The 22,625-nt window shown below is 40.4% G+C and overlaps 1 protein-coding gene across 1 annotated transcript; it reads right to left on the reverse strand.

Moving 5' to 3' along the window:
* Positions 1-1,482: 1,482 nt before the first annotated feature.
* nags (N-acetylglutamate synthase) lies at positions 1,483-22,339 on the reverse strand. Its single transcript, XM_036590222.1, has 8 exons — positions 21,971-22,339; positions 20,796-21,082; positions 16,592-16,805; positions 15,260-15,440; positions 11,123-11,162; positions 10,289-10,420; positions 9,833-10,015; positions 1,483-2,826 (listed from the first exon to the last, which is right to left on the reverse strand). The coding sequence occupies exons 1-8, from the start codon at positions 22,337-22,339 to the stop codon at positions 2,649-2,651; spliced, it is 1,584 nt and encodes a 527-aa protein (XP_036446115.1). The 3' UTR covers positions 1,483-2,648.
* Positions 22,340-22,625: the final 286 nt, after the last annotated feature.

Consider the following 22,625-nt stretch of genomic DNA (forward strand, 5'->3'; position numbering starts at 1 on the left):
AATTTTTGACCATTCTTCCAGAAGCACATTTGTGAGGTCAGACACTGATGGACGAGAAGGCCTGGCTCGCAGTCTCCGCTCTAATTCATCCCAAAGGTGTTCTATTGAGTTGAGGTCAGGCCAGTCAAGTTTTTCCACACCAAACTCGCTCATCCATGTCTTTATGGACCTTGCTTTGTGCACTGGTGCGCAGTCATGTTGGAAGGGGCCATCCCCAAACTGTTCCCACAAAGTTGGGAGCATGAAATCTCTTGGTCTGCTGAAGCATTAAGAGTTCTTTTCGCTGGAACTAAGGTGCCGAGCCCAACTGCTGAAAAACAACCCCACACCATAATCCCCCCTCCACCAAACTTTACACTTGGCACAATGCACTCAGGCAAGTACCGTTCTCCTGGCAACTGCCAAACCCAGACTCGTCCACCGGATTGCCAGACGGAGAAGTGTGATTCGTCACTCCAGAGAACACGTCTCCACTGCTCTAGAGTCTAGTGGCAGCGCTTTACACCACTGCATTCGACGCTTTGCATTGTGCTTGGTGATGTAAGGCTTGGATGCAGCTGCTCAGCCATGGAAACCCATTCCATGAAGCTCTCTACACACTGTTCTTGAGCTAATCTGAAGGCCATCTGGAGGCCACATGAAGTTTGGAGGTCTGTAGCGATTGACTCTGCAGAAAGTTGGCAACCTCTGCACACTATGCGCCTGCATCTGCTGACCCCGCTCTGTCATTTTACGTGGCCTACCACTTCGTGTTTGAGTTACTGTCGTTCCCAATCGCTTCCACTTTGTTATAATACCACTGACAGCTGACTGGAATATTTAGTAGCGAGTAAATTTCACGACTGGCTTCGCGGTACCACACTGGAATTCCCTGAGCTGCTGAGAGCAACCCATTCTTTCACAAATGTTTGTAGAAGCAGTCTGCATGTCTAGGTGCTTGGTTCTGTACACCTGTGGCCATGGAAGTGATTGGAACACCTGAATTCAATGATTTGGATGGGTGAGTGAATATAGTGTATTTCCTTTTTCCATGTTCCTGTAATCCTGAAAAAAAACGTTTCTTATTCAATTTTGTAATCTACTTTACCTTTTGAAATTCAGTGTGTGGTCTTCTCTTCATAGTCTTTAGGGTATTTTGTATCACAGAAATTATGCATGGATGTTTTCATACGTTTCTAAATTTTTATCTTGATCATGCTGTGGTAAATTACCCAACAGTAAACATCTTTAATCAGCACAAAACCTTAAACCATAAGTGAACACTAAGTAGAATGCAACAAATGCTGTTTATTTATTCTACATATAAACCCACACACACACACCACATCATTCTTCTGGTATACAAATGCACTAACCCTACCCACCCCCCCCCCAAAACACTCCCTAAATAAATGTAAAAGCCTATGCAATACAGAAATCGGCCTTAAAAGTCAGCTTATACAGTACTGATACAGGGGTTACAGGGATTTCATGTGTAAAATGTACAGTTGAAAAAAACAACATAGGGCCCTTTCCCCCTACTTAGATTAATCTTAATCCTAGGCCAGTTGTATCCAATCTAATCTGCAATGGGTAAATTAAAAATACTTTTCAATGGTAATTTATTATTGATTTTACAATTTACAGTTTATTCCTAGACTAAACAGGATCTTTCATAGACTAAACTGCAATGTGAAAGATGTTTTGCTAAGACTTAAACATGGGGTAAACTGGTTTTGTGGGCATGGACTATGTGTAAATTGGCAAAGTCGAACACAAGTACATTTTGAGGTTATAATGAATGGATAATTTTATAATGAAGGGACAGTTTTATAAAAGGCACTTCCGTCAAAGTTGAACATCCACAGCATACCAAAAGGTGATGTGAAATAAGTGCAACAGTTTCACTTTTCTGAACATCAGATGTGCGCTTCCTTGTATTTTATTGTAAACATTTTTTATTTGGGGAAAAAAAAAATTGACATCTTTAACATGCATGTCTATCAGAAAACCTCATGATGCCCACAACACTTGTAGCACCTTAAAGGAATGGTTCAGCGAAAAATCAAATTTACACATGGAGTCAATCAACCAAGACATGTTTGCTGTCCAAGTTTTGCTCCTTTAGTGCTGGAGTTGAAAGGCCAACGTTGCTAACAAACACTAGAAAAACTAAAAAAAAACCAAACTTCTCTCAACCTGCTCAAACTGCATCCAGCTTCTTGCTACAGTCACACAGAATTGTTGATGTGGTATAGGGCACAGCATTACTGTGAACTATAAAAATGAACAAAACCTCATTGTGTAGCTGAACTCAGCCAATTAAGATACCAACGCATTGGGATGAATTTAATCTCTCTGATTTGGTTAACTTTTGTTGGCAATGACTAGTGTTAGCAATGTTAGTCTTGCAGGTTCTAAACTAAAGAAGCCAAATCTGGACATCAAATGTATCTTGGCTGAGCCAGTATATCAAGTGTAAGTGGAAAAATGTGTTAATCAAAAATTTCACAGAAATATTCCTTTAGGTAAAAACTGGTAAACACAACCGAAAGGCACATTTTCATCACCCCAAGCTTTAAAAAAATAATGGCAGATGCTGAAGGAGTGTGAAGAGCACACTGGCACGTTTTAATGCTGAAGTGTAATAGCTTGAGAGTCTGTAAGGTTCAGGAACCTGGTGGGGGCTCCTGGGGGACTGACTCAATCTCTGCACCCGGGCAGAAGGAATCTGGCATGCGCTTTGCATACTCCACCAGCTCGTACGACTCACGGATATCTGACAGACCAAACCAGAAGACGATCCAGCGGCCATTCACAAAGCTCCCATCACAGTGTTTGAAGTACCTGAGGAATTGGAAAAAAGGATTGCCAGCCAAATTACACAAAGGCAATAAAAACACTGATTAAACAGAGGCAACTGAAAAACAGCTCTGCTGTTTATTGCACATTACCTGCAAACCTTACAATGGGCAGCAGATATTTTGTAGAGACAGAATGCTGCTGTTTGAGGTGTAAAAATGACCAGAATGCAGCAGTTCAACTGCATCAATTTTGGAATGATTCAGTTCTGGCCAACACTATTGGCACCCTTTTTTTTTTTCTTTTTTGTGTGTATATATATGTGTGTATGTATGTATATGTGTATGTGTGTGTATGTATGTATATATATATATATATATATATATATACAGCTGAAATCTGCCATAGAGAGGAAAAAGCCTGCAAATATATATATATATATATATATATATATATATATATATATATATATATATATATATATATATTTGCAGGCTTTTTCCTCTCTATGGCAGATTTCAGCTGTTCCCAAAGATTTTCAAAGGGGTTTGAGATCAGGACTCAACAGGACAAAACAGTCCACTCCTTCATTTGCAACCATTCTGCTGTGCTTTTCAATGTGTGCTTTGGGTCCTTATCATGCTGAAGGAAACCTAGCTTCCTTAAATGAGGTAGCACATTCTGGTCTGAAATGCCTTGGTAATCTTGCAAACTCATTATTCCTTCAATTCAGTTGAGGCAGCAAAGTAGCCACCTTCACGTTTGACTGTACGTAGGGTGTTCTTTTGCTTATAAGTTTCATTTTGTCTCCTAAAAACAAATCACTAGTCTCTTACCAAAGAGCTCTACAAAACATTTACACAAAAGGATTGTGGTTTGTCCAAGTACGTTTTGGCAAAGATCAGTCATGCCTTCTTCTCTATCTTTCAGCAATAGAGTCTTCCTTGGCCTGCAACCATTAAGCCCTTCTTGGTTTAGTGTGTGGCATATGGTACGGATTGAAACCATCACTCCAGATTGCTCCAGGTCTGCCATTAGCTCTTTGGATGTTACACATGGTGTTTTTTTCCACAGTTCGCACCAACCTTTGAAGACTTATCACCGATTTTCCTCTTTGACCCATGTCTAAGGAGATTCTTGACAGTTCCATCAGCAATAAACGTCTTAATTACAATACCCACTGTTGAAACAGGTATTGTACATTATGTATTTAAAATTCAGGTGTGCCAATAATGGTGGCCAGAACTGCATAATCAATTATAATAAATGATAATAATCAATAAAGTGTGCACTTGTTTCTTTTACCCAAATAAGATTCTTGAGCTAACATTTTTAAAGCTTAGTGTATTGTTTCTATTGACTCTACTGTGTGAGTGGTATTCAATGTATTCTGAGCCATACTAAAAGAATCAGATCCCATCATGGTGAAATTAGCGAGCTCACAATGTACTGAACCACTTCCTGAAGAATCATATTTCAATCAAATTGTTGTGAAATCCAATATTTACACCACTGACTATTAGTGGGCAGTATACCGGATGAACCAGATGAAGAGGTATGCCACAACTGAAATTCTTCATGAAGAACGAGCATTTTAACAAGATGTATTAACGTGTTTTAAGCTTTTTAAACAAACTTCTGAGTTTGTTCGAGCTCCTGGTTGTCATGAAGGTAGCATTAGTGTAACATGGACACCAGAATGCTTCTTCTTGTACTGCCTAAGGAGCTGCCTAGCTCAGTCAGCCGCAACAATGAGTCTGCGGACCAGTTAATACTGAAGCATAAATGTAACAAACCTTAAGGTGGCTTCTTATTCGAATTTCCCGTTCCACCTTAAATGGTACAGCAAATACATTAGGGCACCTGCGCAGTAAATGCTGCTCCATTTTAGTGCTGGACGATTTTAACGATTAATTCGGTTAATTCGAATTAACGTTTTCACACGATGTTAGAATGTGACAATCGAGATTGTACAAATTTACATTCCTTATACTTTAATTAAAATACCAACAAAAACTATTCAGATTTTCAAGACGCATGAAAAACGCATCTTAAATAAAAAAAACTCCGCCTCTCACAGGTCTGTGCGCTGACCTCAGCCGCGTGCGGTAGAAAAAAACACAAACACTCGAAGATGGATGCCGGTGGCGCTTCGCAGAGGAGTGAGCTCGTACCAAAGAAAGGTGGAAACATCAGTTCAGTGGTGTGGAACTGGTTCGGATTTGAAAAGTCAGATGTTGAACAAATTCACGTAAAGTGTAAGTTGTGTCGAAAGACAGTTGCAACCAGATGTGGCAGTACGACGAATCTGTTCCAGCACTTACGACACAAACACCCAGTGGAACGGGAGCAATGCGTGAAACAACGCGATGAAAATACAGGCGGCCTTCCGACACCCAAAACCCCCGCTAAAAGACAGCTAACGTTAACTGCGTCATTTTCTACTGCTGTCCCATACGAGAAGAAGAGCCCCAGGTGGAAAGAAATTACCGAGGCAGTGTCATTTTACATAGCGAAAGACATGGTACCCATTTACACTGTTGAGAGAGAAGGCTTCATCAAGTTGCTGCAAACAACTGACCCCAGGTACGAGCTTCCTGGCCGCAAACATTTTGCGCATACGGTACTGCCTCGTCTGTACACAGCTACACGTGCAAGAGTAGCGGAGAAGATGGAGAAAGTTCTGTTTTATGCTACCACGACAGACCTTTGGAGCAGTCGTATCGTTCAGCCATACATGAGTCTAACGGTTCACTATATCGATGAAGATTGGACGCTGCAGAGTGTTTGCCTCCAGACATGTTACTTCCCTGACGACCCCACTGGTGAAGTCATTAGCCAAGGGCTTAAAGACGCCTTGGCTTCTTGGAAGCTTAGTGAAGACAGACAAGTATGCGTAACTACTGACAGTGGAAGTAACGAGTGGACCCATCTCCAGCGTTTTGGACATAGACTCCACAATGCCATTGGTAAGTTGTTTACTTAATATTTTATGACATTGAATTTCACAACAAAACTTGGTGATTAATGTGCTTTTCACAGCACAATTAGAACTTTAACATTTAAATCTTATAAATCTAAACTCAAAAATGAAAGTGACCAAGTTAACATGAAATATTCAGTGAACCTCTGAAATTAATAAACTTAAAACACAAATTATTTCCCTGTTAACTTAATATTACAAGGTCAGTGACCTGAAATGGTCATTTCAAGTTAACTTGATTACCTATTTTTCAAAGTTTTAAGTTTAAAAGCTGCATAATGGTTAGTGTTTCTGTTTTAATTGTATGTCTGTGTGAGGGAGACAGAGAGAGTAAGTTTTTATATGCATCAGCAAAATGATGTATGGTGGATTTTGTCAAAAAAATTATGAGCTGTTTGAAAATGTTAATGTCACAAGTGTGAAAATAATTCTTTTTGCTTTCTGAACACAGAAAATGGTGTGAAAGATCCACGGGTTGACCATGCAATTGGGGTGTGCAAGAAAGTTGCAAGTGCATTTTCCTTTAGCTGGAAAAGAAGAGACCTGGCTTTAGCACAGACTGAACTTGGCCTACCAACTCATCAGCTCATTACCGAATCTCCAAACAGGTGGGGTTCCAGAAAAAAAATGATACATCGCGTTTTGGAGCAGGAGAAAGCCATAGCCATAGTTTTGGGCTCGGATAAGAAGTCTCGGCAGCTAGTACCCACTTGGCAAGACATTGATGTATTAGAGTCAGTGAATAAAGCTGTAAGTCCACTACAGGAGTTCACTGATGCATTGTCGGGTGAAGAGTATATGAGTGTCTCCTGCCTCAAACCAGTGCTTCATCTGTTTAACAGCAGCATTCTACAGTCAAAGTTACATAGAGCAAGAGGAGCTGGAAGGAATCAAAGAGCGAGCCATTACAGAGTTGATCTCTCTGCTAGCAGAGAAAAACACAGATCAGCCTAACACAACTGTTCAGATGCAACCAGCAAGCAAGCAAACTTGCAGTCAACAAGATGAACATGTTGTGCCTAAGAGGAAGAAATCATTAGCCAGCTTTTTGAAGAAGACTGTGCCACCTCCATCCACCCCCCAGTCACAAGAGGAAAAAAATCAAAGCTGAGCTGACTGCTTACTTGATGTCCCCTGGTATAGATCCTGACACAGACCCACTTCATTGGTGGAAACTGCATGAAACAAACTTCCCCAATCTAAGCAACCTTGCAAAGAAATACCTCTGTATACCTGCAACAAGTGCCCCTTCTGAGCGAGTTTTCAGTGTCAGCTGGGAACATTGTTACCTGTCAGAGGTCATCTCTCAAGCCTGAAACAGTAGATAGGCTTGTGTTCCTTTCAAGAAACCTGTAAAGAACTTGTGGTTTGCACTTTTTTAATGTAAGGAGATCATGCCTGCAATTTATTTAAAGTGAGAGTTGATTTTGAGCTTTAAGGAAGCTGCTTGCTATTCTTAAAAGAATATCACTAATTAAGATGGTTCTTTTATGTTTTAATGATTATTTTTTGTTACAAATTTTGTTGTGCTTGCACAGTTTGAGTCCTTTGAAAGGATATTTAAAAGTAACCACTATTTGCACAATAATTATAGGTGGTGCTGTTACTATTTTTGAACTTCTGCAGTCATTTAAATTAAAGTGCCAAAACGAAATTGTCTTTTTTTTTTCAATGGGATTATGCAAGAACCAAAACGGAATCGAGAATCGTTAATAAATTTGAAAATAATCGAGATTTTACTTTTTTGCAATGTCGCCCAGCCCTACTTCACTTAGGTGGAACAGAAAATTAAAACAAAAAGATTTGCTCATTGAAAAAGCTTCTCATTAAAAGTTCAAAGGACATTCCAGAATAATAAACACTGTTAACCTACAAAAATAAGTGTACTTATTAGGGGTGCGGGAAAAAATCGATTTTTAGATGCATCGCGATGCGGACGCGAACGATTCTGAATCGATTCACAAACGCCAAAAATCGATTTTCTAAATATTTAATTTATAACGTAATGTCGACGGAACGCAAAGGGCGGAACTTGGAAGTGGGTAAGTGCAGCGCCCGGACAGTCTGTGGCGGCACATAACAAAAACACAACTGGATGAGCGAGAAATCCGACCGGCTCCCTCTGTATTAAAGCCAGGTCAGGTCAGGAGTCACAACCCAAATGATAAGAAGAGCCATTTTGTCCTTTCAACAAAGTCAAACCACCTTGGGAGTCACAACATTTATGTCCAGTATGTCTCAGTATGTGTTAATGTCCTAGTAAAGGCTAAACAATATAAATGAAAATGCAGATTTACTCCGCTCTGCTTTAAGCTTTAGCTATAGCCGCTTTCCTCCCCTTTCCCTCAGGGAACTTTTCCTCAAAACTAGAGCAGTTTCTCGTAAAAAGTCTCTCAGCATTCGACTGTTTTCCGACACTGAAGTCGCTTCTTATTCTCCAGCTTCTTGTTCGAATTTTCCCGTTCCACCTTAAATTCTGCCTGAGGCGCCGAATGTAAATGCGGCACCATTTAAGGTGGAATGGGGAAAATTTGAAAGAGAAGCGACTTCAGCTTCGCAAATGTTTAGTGTTCGACAGTCTATAGTTGCAGATTTAACTTGCCAGGAATCAACTGCAGTGCTTATAAATGCGAATAACGCTTTGTGGCTATGTGACCTGCAGTTCTTAGTCGTTGCGAAACAGGGCTTTCCCGCTACGTTGCACACGTCCCGTCTCAGGGATATTTTAGTGCCACAGCGATCGTCCCCCCTCCCTGTCTCTACAACGAGACCAAAACCAAAGTTATAAAATCACTAAAGAAAACGGGTAGAATAGCTGTAACTTGTGCTGCGTGGACGTCCACGGCCACAGGATCTTATTTCACTGTAACTGCGCATTTTATCGCAGACGAGTGGCAGCGTCTCGTGCTCCAAACAATAGCAGTGAATGAGAGTCTTCTACTTCAATTGCCACATCACTTCCATTTGATTTATTAATAAAAGATATTGGAAGTAAATTCATTATGGATCATTACAAATACTCTGCTTTAAAACTACCAAGTCCTCAGACAGTAAGAAAATAGAAATCCTGTATAGAAAAAAAAAAGATGCATCGAGATGCATCGATAATCGTTTCATAATCGCATCGTAGCCCTCTGAATCGTAATCGAATCGAATCGTGAGGCGCCTAAAGATTCCCACCCCTAGTACTTAAGCATCTAAAATGGTTTTATTTGGAAAAATAAATATACAATGATATATACCAAAAACATCAGAAATGTTAAATGTACTGTGATACAAATTTTTGGCCATTCTGCCCACTACTACCACTGGTGCTTGTATATTTGCGTCAAAAATGTCGTTCCACGTCTTATAGCAGTAGTGTCTTTCTAACAGTAGCTGTTAGAATCAGCGACAGAATGCGACTGACAGCAGCATGCAGCCATGTAAACACTGCCATGGTGACAGCATCACTGGAATAACAGTGGCATTCTTACTTGCATGTGCTACTCTTATATCGTAAGACGTGTTTTGAACACAAATGTTTCTAAAAGGTTTTCATTAAAGTGTTGATTTTATTGTACATGAACAGGTACTGGTATACAACTTCATGTTCAGAACCTGTGTTTGCTGAAAAAAAGCAACATCCAGTTATACCACTGTTATATCTGATGGCAAAAATTAGCAAAAGTGTACTGAAAAACATGGAATAGTTTTCCATCCGTTTAACAGTTTGCTATCATCCATCTACCTCCATAATAAAAAACAGCATAACTGTTCTAATAGCTGTTAGAATTTCATTTCATTTAATTTCATTTAATTCATTTAGTGATTCAGCCTTGTCATTCAACCTTGGTCCTGGAGCACCCCTGTCCTACACACAGGAGCGTTTTTCCTGCTTACAACACATCTGATCCAACTAATCAGCTAATAGACAAGCCCTTCCTAGGATCAAGTAGATGTTTCAGACCAGAAAAATTTCTAACGTGCAGGACAGGGGTCCTCCAGGAACAGGGTTGGGAATCTGTGCCCCAATTTATCAATAAATTGCTTTTAAATTTGGTTTTATGTCAGTGTCCTCCAACTCACCAAGGGTTAATGCGGTTGGTTGAGCGGGATCTCCAGAACAGTTTGCCCAGGTCCTGGCGGATGCACTCCCACAGGATCTGACTGGTGCCCTGGCCCTGTTTACTGCCACTCACCACAAACTTATCCAAATACAGAGTGCCACTGCTCACAGACTCACAGGTAATAATGGCTGCCGCACTATACCTGAAGAGCACAAAGCAAGTAAACATGCAGTTCTGCCCCCAATAAACGTAATACAACTACTGTATATGTACTACACTATGGCCTTTATACTTACAGAACAGAAAGCAGCAGTATAGGAATAATAAGTAGAATAATCTTAAAGAGGTGTGGAACTGCAGTAAGCTCATGGACAACTGTTTATTATGACTTTGTTTCAGTTCTTCATCATGTTTAAATAGAAAAGTCTAAAATCTGCTAAACAGTCCAACCCTGCTGAGGTGAGGCTGTTCTTACCCTTCTGACAGATAGATGGAATGTAGTCTCCCCTTAAGAGAGGTGATGTAATCCTCCTTCAGTTTCTTCCCAAATGATTTGTTGATCAGAGCCAAGAGACGGTCCACATCTATGTCCTTGAGGCTTTTGTACCTGTCAGAGAATAATCTTCACTTAGAAGTGGCCCTAAAGGTTCACATACAAACAGTGATATGCAAAAGTTCCCAGTCATATGTTTTGTTGATTTTGTAAGTCAAAATAAGTAATAAAATAAGCACATCCTCTACAAAGAACACACTTAAATATGTCATCTTTATGCAAATTGTAGTGCACAATGTCTATTTAATTGCCAAGTGTAATATATTGGGGGGGGGGAAGTAAAATATAAAATGTGCAATAATTTTACACTGGCCACATTTGAATTTTTTTCCCTATATTTTAAATTCAGTAAATAAACAGTAATTGTGCATTAGAATGTGTTTTCTGTAGAGGATGTAACTTATCTTCACTTAGAACAAAACATGTGAAACTTGTTATCAGCAGAAATTTTAATACAATGCAGAGGCAAACTGGAGTTTTCAAATTGTGCACAACTAAAAAATTACAAAAAGGAGACACAGGAGGTTTTTATGTGACAGCGAGTAAATGTTCTGTTCTGTCTCTAAAACATATAGATTTTCAATTGACTCCACTAATACTGGTGTTAGACTGTAAAAAAAAAATCAGTGTTTTGTAAGAGCACGAAGTGCCCACAGTTGGTTGGTCAGCCATTAAAATATTATTTTGAAAATAAATAAATACATTTATTAAATTTTTAAAATAATTAAAAAAAAAAACAAACATAAATTCACATACTTGTGAATGGGATCTCCATTTTTGAACAGGGTGCCAGAACCTGAAAAACACATGAAGAAGCTCAAATGACACTGGAATAGAATATGACTTAATCTACATGTAAACCTTAAATCTGTGTATGTATACAAACCGGTAAATAAAAATTCCCCATATCCCCTTATGTGTTTCTGGGATGGTATACAAAATCTAGCAGAATTACTGGACAGCCACGTGTTTGAGGATAATGCAAGTAGGTCACACGGTTCATTTCAACAACCACCATGTGTGATATTTTAGAACTTGCCAAGGTTGCATTTCAAGAAGTGCAACATCAAGTTTACAGGTACAGTTCAGTTACAGGACGTCATATGTTTAAACATGACACAAAAAAATTAAGCTTGCATGTTCTCGAGGTGTACTTTTACACACTGCCCTCTCCCATCTGGACAAAAAGAACACGTATGTGAGAATGCTGTTTGTGGACTACAGCTCAGCATTCAACACCACCGTGCCCTAAAGGCTCGACATTAAGCTTCGGGATCTGGGTTGGAACAGTTCTCTGTGCAGCTGGATCCTGAACTTCCTGATGGGCCAACGCCAGGTGGTAACGATGGGCAACATCACCTCCTCTTCACTGACCCTTAACACCGGGGCTCCACAGGGCTGTGTGCTCAGCCCTCTCTTGTACTCTCTGTACACCCACAACTGCTCAGCCAGACACAGCTCCAATGTCATCATCAAATTTGCAGATAACACCACAATTGTTGGCCTAATCTCCAATGACAACAAGGAGGCCTACAGAGAGGAGGTCGGCTTTCTGACACTCTGGTGCCATGAGAACAACCTCTCTCTCAATGTCAGCAAGACCAAGGAGCTCATAGTGGACTTCAGGAAGCAAGAGAGAGTGCACACCCCCATCACCATCAACGGAGCCACGGTAGAGAGGGTCAGCAGCTTCAAGTTCGTCTGTGTTCACATCACAGAGGAACTGACATGGAGCGAACACACCACACGGCTGGTAAAAAAGGCACAACAGCGCCTCTCCTACCTCAGACGGCTGAAGAGGTTTGGCATGAACCCCCGCATCCTCAGAACATTTTACACATGTACTGTGGAGAGCATTCTAACAGGCTCCATCACCTCCTGGTATGGAAACTGCACTGCCATTGAGTGGAAAGCTCTGCAGAGGGTGCTGCGGACAGCCCAGCACGTCGCCGGGGTCCAGCTCCCAAACCTCCTGGATTTATATACCAGCTGCTGCATGAGGAAGACCAGGAGGATTCTAAAGGACTCCACCCACCCGAGCCACTGTCTGTTCTCACAGCTGCCGAGCGGGAGGAGGTACAGAAGCAGGAAGCAGAAGCAGAAGGTACCAGCCGGCTCCGAGACAGTTTCTGACTGAACAGTCAGTAGTGCTGGTGTATCAGTCTATAGGCCTGTCACTGCACCTCTGAATCATCATCATCTCCATGGACAATCTACACCTCATCCACATCTCATCAGACTCACTCTGATCTTACTGCACTTTCAATCTAGCAAATCTGTACTTACACATATAGATTGACATGTTGTACATCTTTTACCCATATCTTGTATAATCTGGAAGATTCTATATCAGCATTCTATCCCCTGTGTACCTGCATCTCATTTATCTACCTCAAACTAACTGCACATACGGAATGTTTACAACAGCACATTTCATAGTTTTATTTCAGAACTTATTACTGTACAACTGTACATTGGAATAGTGCAATACCAGTGTATATTGTGTATATGTGTATATTCAGAGTCGGTGTGTGTGTGTATTATATATATATATATATATATATATATATATATATATATATATATATATATATATATATATATATATAATTGCTTCTTCATATATATGTATATAACTTCTTCATATATATATATATATATATATATATAATATTTTGTATTTAAATTCTAAATTTCTGAATATATTATTCAAGTTAATCTAGGTTACATTACAAATGTAAAATAATTCCTTTATGTGACATTGCTTATATCAACCATTTTTTATTAAACCATATTTACTGGCTTTTAATGGTCCAAATTTTACACACACAGCGTTGTCATTTAATGCCTCACAGGCCTATATTCATTTGACCACTAGGGGCCTCAAGACATTAAGCATTTTTCAACATAAATTACTGGAAACCTTTGTTGCTTCATTAAGTTTCACCCCACCATCACTACTAACACCGAGAAGAAACTAGAAAATAAAATGGCAGGGAGAAAAGGAAATCAAACAGCAAAGGAACAAAAGACAAACAATGGACTATATGTACACACTGAACACAGGCAAGACACAACGGGGGACAATGAATAAGGGGCAGGTTTACAAATAAAACACAGGTGGACATAACAAGGCCATGGAACAAGGGAGGAGCAACAGAGGTAGGACTGGACAAGATAAAAAGCAACATAACCAGGCATGTCCAGTCTTATCCACAAAGGGAATAGAATTGTGGAATGAAAACTTGCTGCCACAGCGGTCCCTTGTGGATGAGACTGGACACCCCTGTAACCAGAGAATGACAAAATCTTGGCTACATCCAGAAACCCTTATGGTTACTGCTTTTTCCTACCAATCCACCTCCTCTCCTCTGTGACCTGGAAAGTGATTTTGTAACTCTATCTTCCTGACTGTCTCAATACCAGAGGAGGCAACAGAAGCTGTTCCAAACAGCTACCAAAGCAGCATCAGCAACTTTTGCTACTGCTCCTGTTCTCCTCCTCCCTTCCTACTGCTCCTCTCCTACCCTGGAAAAACATGAAGGAACTGAGGAGAGGAAAGGAGCAGGAATGGAGAGAACAAGCAGAAATTGGGGAAATGGGACAGCTGATTCCTGTCAGGGTCATTAAAGTTGATGTCAACTATTGATGAAATGACGCAATCACAACAGTCGATTGAAGGCACGCCCTGGGATGCTACACAGAGCTCGTCTATTCATGTTTTTGTGGTTTTCAACTCCATGTTTTTTTTACTTTATACCAGGTACAAAATACACAGATAACTATATAAACCCAAAGAAAACACAGAATGTAAAGTATAGCTGGACTGCTCTGTGTTTGTCTGTCCTTGGGCCTGTCTGCAGTGATGTAACACTAAAATCTGTAAATGACTTCCTGGGTAGCATACTTTCAAGTATTCTCCACTAAATGCTGCTTTGGCAGGTATTTTAAGCGGCTTCTCTTGTCTCCTCCGGTGTTAAGACAGCTGGTAAGATGGCGTCACAAAATTGGTTTCCAGGTCACGGAGGAGAAGAGAAAGATCGGTAAGAAAAGCAGTAACTCTTAGGGTTTCTGGACACAGTCACAAGTGTCCTCTACTCAGGAAGTCTGAGTCTGTGGTAAGCTTGTTTAAACCTTATGGTAACATGCATTTTTGGTGGTCGAATCACAATTGGATTTCATTTGACTGCATGAAAAACCAGGTGTAAACACCCCCCAGGATGCACTGTGTTCAGATTTTGATCAGATCACTTAGAGGTGATCAGAGATGGATCTTGACCGCATTTAACACATGTCAAAGGAATGCATTTTTGTTATGAGTACAGATACATGGGGGAAATGCATCTGCCAAGCACTGACTCACAGGTGAGAAAATAAGCATCGAAACTAAAAATGGAAGATACAAGGCTGAAGTTAGACCCAAAGCGAGAGCCTTCTTGGCCTCCAGAACCATAAAAGCCAAGCCTGTCTGCTTATATTGTAACAAGGAGAAGAGTAAACAAAAGTAAAACATGATGATGTGCTTTTTATACAATAATTACATAATTATAAGTACAATAGTGTGTAAAAGTGTGTGTACATATGTGTCTGTGTTTGTGTTCTTGTCTTACTTTACTTCGGAAGACCACATGTCCTCAAAATGATAGGACAACATAACATTTTATTCTCAAGTCAGAACACTTTTCTGGTCCTCACTTAAGCATGTTTTTTTTTTTTTTTGAAAAACTAAAAGAAAAACTGCCTTTTGCATGCTGAGGTTACGGTTAGGGTTAGGTTTAGGTATAGGTGTAGTACTGTTTGGCTACAGTAATACAAAAATCAATAAAAACCTACGGAAGTTCCCACAAGTATAGCAAGTGTGTGTGTGTGTGTGTGCACGCACGTGTTTCTCACCCTTGTGGCTGAAGAGTTCTGTCAGCAGCGTGTTGACTGAAGTGACTACAGCGGAGCTCTCAGGCGGGAGCTGGTTGAGGAGTTGAGCAATAGCACTGACTCGTCTGCGTTCCAGAGCACACAGCCACTCAGCAGACCATAGTGTTGGCAGGTCAGCCGGCAGCGATACTGTCCCTATGACCTGACGAACACACCAATTCAACACTTCAAGTTACCAGATCTGCCCTAATGGAACTGCTTATTTTTAACAGAAATACAATCTGATTAATTAATTTAATTTTCCACTATACAAACATACTACATCAAAATCAGAACACCAATTCCCCTAAAATAAACATATATTTACACAGTGGGAGAAACAATTAAGTTTGTTATAGTTTGGCATGTCTGGCACAGCATGGTATGTATGTTTTCCAAAATAATAATTTGTAAAATGTTACTAGCATATTAATAACATAATATAATAATTGAATAATGCATGTCCTTAAAGCTCAATTTTATGGCTGGTTACTAAATGAAAAGGGAGTGTAACGATAGTTATTTTACTGCAATTATACTGAGCATTTATTCCTTTATTAATTATCACAGGTACTTTGTAGCCTAGAACTCTAAATTATTTTTCTGAATTTGCCACCAAGTTAATAAAACCTGGACAGTACTGATCTATGAACAGAGACCTTTTTTTAACTTGCTAAGTTTTAGTTAAGCTCAGCACTTGCCAGGCCTGTCTGAGTCCGTTAAGATATATTGCTGCATAACAAGAGGCTGATTTGACTTAAACTGTTGTCCTTTAGCCAGCTTTGCCTGGGAATCTTCAGTCTAAATAAGCAACAGATGATAAATCTAGGACCCTGAAGGACGTAAGTCAATGTTAGATCTTTCCTTTGGGTGGGTGTGGGTGGGTTTGTGTGTGTGAATGTGGTAACACTGACAGTGCTTTTGTTTGTTCAAATCCTGCCTTTGGCAACCTGCCATTTATCAAAAACAGAGCTTTAAATTGACAAACAACATTAGGCCAAGTTCTGACTATATTAATAACGACTGAAGTAATACATAATAGCAAACTGAATTTACCAATTAATAAACACATTAAGTTGCTGAATGTTAAGTGTGAAATTAGCAGAGATGGTACTTTTGTTTGTTAAAATACTGACAACGGCAAACAGCCATTTATTAGAAGTAAACTATGAATTGTAATCTACCAAAACATTAGGCAGTAGACATGAACTGCAGGAGTCGAATGTAGGTCCACGCTCTTTACACTTACAGCAGCCAAATCAGAAGTCTGCAGGTTAACAGGTGTTCAGTTCACATGAACACGCGCACACTCACCTTCTTGTTCTGGTTACGCAGGCCACCCCAGCTGTTGAGAAACATGACTTTGAGGGGCTGTATGGCTCGTGAGATGGCCGCAGTGACCTGGACTGAGTCCAGGAGTATGGAGCAGCCAGCTGCATCGCGGCCCACAGGACACACTAGGGGAATGGCTCCACAGTCCAGACTCCACTGCAACAGGGCTGTGTCCACCATCACAGAGGGACTGCCACTAACGCGAATGCACACAGTGAGATACATATAGCAAACAATTACAACTAAAGCTTAGTAGAAGAAGCCATTTTTAAAATATATATATATATATATATATATATATATATATACACACACACACACACCGTGGTATACTGTACTACCATTATATCACCAACCCTAACTTCCACCCTACAGAATACAGCTCTCAGCCCATGGCCTAAATGGCTGCTGGTAAGAATCACCCTCGCACCAGACTCCTCTGCAACATTTCTGGCCCTCTAACTTGCCCTCCACAATAGCATGTTATGCAACAAATCAATATAAATCAACTTATTTCACTGTGATGTCACCACTACACTAAAAACCAGACTGTGTAGCACTCTGCTCTCTAATCTTGACCTAACAGGATGAATGTTCCCCTGTAGATAAAATCAGACTATATGAGAAACCTCTGCAAAAACAACAGGCACATTTGCATTCAGCCCAATAATCCATTAATAATTCGACTAATAGCTCAATTGGAATAGAATATGTCCATGTATACACCTCAATCGGAATAGACTAGTCCAACTGAGGCCAGTCGGAATACAATTTCTATCCGATTGAACGAGGTGGGTAATTCTGTAAATAATCAGTTAAATAAAAGAATAATAGCCATGTAAACACCTGTATCTGATTACATTCCCAATTGTAAAGTTTAAGTACGCTCTGCATATGTGCGTTTGTGTCATAGCGAATGTTTATAATGTTCAGCATGGCGGGAGCAGAAACGGGTCTGCAGAGGAGACGAATTTTAAACTTTGAACTTTAAAAGACGGCGGTGGGACAGGCATCCAGCTTATGTGTCTCAGAACATGACGTCTTCTTCTTGGCCTTCTTTAATAAGTACATGCGAAGAGCGTTTTCCTGATTACTGCTGCTCGTCTCACTCTGACTGCACTCACGTAATGCCCGTTGTCATGGTAACGTCTACACTAAGTGGTTCTCTATGCACGTGCGTCATTTTGGATCTGATTACTTGTAGTGCGCATGTAAACAGAGGTTCTTCATTGTTGAGTAGAGTGAGCATATAAACACCCCAGTCTTGATCTATAATCAGAATGTATTCAATCGAATTAGCAAAAATCTTTGCATATAAACAAAGCCAATGTCACCACCAGTGCAACCCAAAACTGCAAATGTTAAATGAGCCAGTCTAGCAACTACTGAGAAATGGAAGTGAGATTGGTTAAATATAAGGAGATAGGCGTCAACAAAATACCTTGCATACTCTCTCTGGTGATTATTTATGAAAATATCCAAAAAAGTTGGGTCGCTGTGCAAAATGTAAATAAAAACAGAATGCAAAGTTGTGCAAATCATTCAAACCTTATATTTAATTGAAAATACTACAAAGACAACATATCAAATGTTGAAACTGAAAAATTGTATTGTTTCTTGAAAAATATATGCCCATTTTCAATTGGCCAGCAACACTTTTCATAAAAGCTGGGACAGGGCATGTTTACCACTGTGCTGCATCATTACTTCTTTTAACAACACTCTGTAAAAATTTGGGAACTGAGGAGACCAACTGCTGTAGTTTTGAAAGTGAAACGTTTTCCCCAATCTTGCTTGATATAGGATTTCAGCTGCTCAACCATTCAGGGTCTCCTTTGTCTTATTCTTCATATCATAACGCACCGATGTTTTCAGTGGGTGACAGGTCTGGATTGCAGGCAGGTCAGTTTAGCACCCGGATGCTTTTACTACAGAGCCATGTTGTAATATGTACAGAATGTGGTTTGGCATTTTCTTGTTCAAATAAGCAAGACCATCCCTGAGAAAAACGTTGTCTGGATGGCAGCATATATTGCTCCAAAACTTGTATATATCATTCAGCATTAATGGTGCCTTCACAGATGTGCAAGTCATCCCTGCCATGTACCCTAATGCACCCTTATACCATCACAGATGTTTGCTATTAAACTGTGCGCTGATAAAAAGCTGGAAGGCCCCTCTTCTATTTAGTCTGAAGAACGTAGCGTCCATGATTTCCAAAAAGAATTTCAAATTTTCATTCATCAGACCACAGGTCACTTTTCCACTTCACCTCAGTCCATCTTAGCCCAGAGAAGGCTGCAGTGTTTCTGGATCCTGTTTATATGTGGTGTCTTCTTTGCAGTGTAGAGTTTTAACTTGCATTTGTAGATGTAGCGATGAACTGTGTTCACAGACAGTGGCTTTCAGAAGTGTTTCTGAGCCCATGCAGTGATGTCCACTACAGAATTGTGTCTAAATACAGCCAGCCAATACTGGGTTTCGGCCTTGTCCCTTGCATACAAAGATTTTTCTGGATGCTCTGAACCTTTTAATGATAGTATGTACCGTAGATAAAGAATTCCCCAGGTGTTCTATTATTTTATGTCGAGAAATTATATTTTTGAGTTGCTGCACTTTTTGCCCATCTCCCCATCTTTACTTGTGAAAGACTCAGCCTCTCTGGGATACTCTTTTTATACTCAGTCATGTTACTGACCTGTTGCCAGTTAAGCCAGCTAGTTGTGAGATGTTTTGTAGGTGTTTTTTTAGCATTACACAACTTTTGTTGCCCGTGTCCAAACCTTTTTGAAACATGTTGCGGGCATCAATCTCAAAATGGGCATATATTTTTCAAAAGACATTTGCTATGTTGTCTTTATACTACTGTCAATAATATATAGGGTTTACATGATTTGCACATCATTGCATTTTGTTTTTACTTACATTCTGCACAGCGTTCCACCTTTTTTGTAAATGGGGTTGTAACTTATCCACCTAAAAACAGTCTAAGATAAAATGTTTTCTGCCGTTGAGACTAAATTGCTATTTAGCGTTAACATAAGTAAGTTAAAATGGTATTTTATTAAACTGATAATTCCAGTCCAAAAAATCTGATTGGGTGAGCTGCGTTCAAAGCTGTTGTAAAATGCATAGCATGCGCACATCTATCACCGCTTCACAACAACTGAATTCTGTATTACTGTGCCATGAAAAATCGTTGTGGTGTTAATGAAGTAAGAATCAGTTTTTTTGTTTAAACTGAGGGACTGACAACTACTTTCCTTAAATAGAACTAGGCTGGTCAGCTAGCTAACAGGCCAAAAGATAGTTAACACGCTAAACAACTCCATCATTTAATATCACAGGCTTGAATTAAAGCACTAATGATATGATTCACTGTAAAACTGCAGTATAAAATACTAATGAATGTCACTTGAATGGCTTTCACACTTTTTGTCCATGTTTCAGAAGTAGCATCAAACCAAGGCAGAATTTCAAATGGCGCCATAGTCCCTATATAGTGTGCTCTGTAAGGTTTGAAATCCTAGCTTCTACAGCCAAACAGTTCATTAATTGTTGAGTGTAGATGTGGCTGAATCCCAAATGATTATTTTGTAGCTATATTAAGCACTATTGTGGTGCACTATATAGGGGGCAGGGAGCGTGGTAAGAGGGGCATTGTTGGATTGGTGCTACATAAGACTCACGGTGGTAATTTGGGGGACAAAAAGTAAATGATGGTTTTTGCATTAAACAGTGCTATGTTCTGATATGTTCATTATTATACAACAAAAAGTAAAACGATCATCAAATGACTGCAATATACAGTGATTGGAGACCGAACGTTCTTCTCCTAATTCAGCAGTCCATGGTTGCTTAGCAACAACAGCCATACTCTAAAAGAACTACGCGTCTTGGCAGAATACTTGTTTATGTTGATTATTGTCAATAATAACGTAAATTATTTTCTGGCTTACTGCTTTATAGTATATTTTGCAAAGTGCCCTCATTTTTGTATAAAACGCCCGTGAATTTACATCAGTCAGGGTAAAAACGATTTTTCTTACTCTGCATTATGACAATAAACGCAGTGTATGATTTCACCAAGTTCACATCTAATTTAACAGATATATTCAAAGACTGAAGACACATGTCTGCCCGTTTTTCATCTTTAATCGGGTCCCTGATGGGTGGGCTGACTAACCTGCCGCCATGCTGAGGGTCCTGAAGTTGTAGCAGTGCCTCTGCGCTAAAGAAAGGAATGACACTGGCTGAGTTGTGCTGAAGGGCCTCAGTGAGAGCTTGGCAATACTTCACCAACAGAGTCCTGCAGTCAGAGGAAATAGGCCCATCTGCTCCACTGTCCTTCTGCATCAGCTCAGGAGGAAGGCCCATTACCACCACCGACTTCATATCCATCCGCTGCAGGAAAGACAGGCCGAAGGCCAGGCGCTGCACCATCTCACGACTCTTGAACACCGAGGGGTCAATCTGGCAAGACAGTTCAAAATGTTATTGAAGTACAACTGTCCATCTTTGATACCACTTACAAACAAACCCAGTGGGGACCTGCAGTTGTCTTAAATTTTAAGTCGCTTGGTCAGTGCCCAGGACATATAAATGTGGGTCACACATACAAAAAATTACTGATTAACAGAAACATATTTTTTAATTGAAAAATTGGATCAGGAATACAGTTTAAGATTGAAATCGCAAGTGAAGGACATGGACAAAACTGTTATTCTGACCAAAAATCTGCTCAGTAAATTAAAAGTAAAGTACCTGTAGTTGGAAACTCCCATATATTCACATTTTGTTACTATTATTGTGATTATTGTTATATCAACAACGACAACCTATAACCTGTAAATGACAACCTAAAGAATGTTCCAGTAATTGTAATTATCAGCATTTTCAACTTCAATTCCGTGCCAATGTCTGGTTCTACATATCTGAGCTGCAGTTTTGAAATTCTTTTCTATAAGGAAACCTGTATTAGTTTACGTTCACCTTTCCAAAATGTCAAGAGAGAAGCTCCGTGCGCTTTGACGGGTGTGCTATCTCTGTTGTGAGGCCCACTGACCCCACTGACCCCATCTAGTGTGGTCAGCATCTGTGCACTATACGTTTAAACAGATTTATCAGCACCAAAACATGCCCACTGGGCAACATTAACGCTAGCTATTTAAAACGCCATTACAGTATAATAACTATTACAAAAATGTTAATTAGCAAGCTACTATGATATCTGTCGGCAAGTAAAGTTGTGCTTTCCAATATCAAGCTAAGTTCTTGGCAACTTCGCTTTATCTTTGAATTAACCCGCTCACTCATCCGTTTACTCCACTGTAGCCGAAGCTAACTGAGCTAACTGCTCACCTCCACCACGGCGAAAGCAGGCGCCACCGACCGGTTAGCTCGCTGAAATTGCGTCAGCCAGTAACGAGCTTCTCTAGGATCTCCGCCGACTTCATCGAGGAAAGCCTTCACGTCCCGGTATATCAGCGTGCGGTTGGACCAAACGTTGCGGTCTGTTAGCGCAACGGAGCTGGGCACCTCCTGCTGAGTCCACACCGGGGTCTTGCTGCCCTGCCCCGCCGTGCTGGCCGACATCATTCGCCGCTGAAGTTTCGCGAATCTCTGCTGTCCGCTGTTCTGCTGCTGAGCGAGCGGAGAGGGCTTCGACAAAAACTGACCTGCCATTACGATGGCCCTACAGCCCGACGTGCCGCCGTGTACTTTGGCCATGAGGAGGGTCAGCTTCGGCCGTGTCCGGGTGAACTCCACCGGCTGTTCCCTCGCTGTGAAACCCCTCTACTTTAGGCAGCACATTGACTCGCCGCCAGGCGTTCAGTTCAGTCCTCCCAAACACTATATGGAACAAAGAGGCGGAGCCACAGCTGTCAAGGCCCGTTACCATGGTAACGTGGGAGCGAAATATATGCGCACACTGAAAAAAGATGGTGCTTCAAAGGTTCTTTAGTAAAGGAAATGGTTCTGTAAAGAACTATAACGACTCAAAGAACCCTTTGTA

The sequence above is a fragment of the Colossoma macropomum genome, unplaced genomic scaffold (genome assembly GCF_904425465.1).
Source record: "Colossoma macropomum unplaced genomic scaffold, Colossoma_macropomum, whole genome shotgun sequence".
NCBI classification, from domain to species: Eukaryota; Metazoa; Chordata; class Actinopteri; order Characiformes; family Serrasalmidae; genus Colossoma; species Colossoma macropomum.

Excerpts from the sequence above, each read along its gene's own strand:
- nags (XM_036590222.1), bottom strand. The coding sequence starts at position 22,339 with ATGGCCAAAGTACACGGCGGCACGTCGGGCTGTAGGGCCATCGTAATG. Across the intron at positions 15,441-16,591 it reads TGCGTAACCAGAACAAGAAG|GTCATAGGGACAGTATCGCT; the intron begins GTGAGTGTGCGC and ends TGTGTTCGTCAG. Across the intron at positions 10,016-10,288 it reads TCCATCTATCTGTCAGAAGG|GTATAGTGCGGCAGCCATTA; the intron begins GTAAGAACAGCC and ends TGTGCTCTTCAG.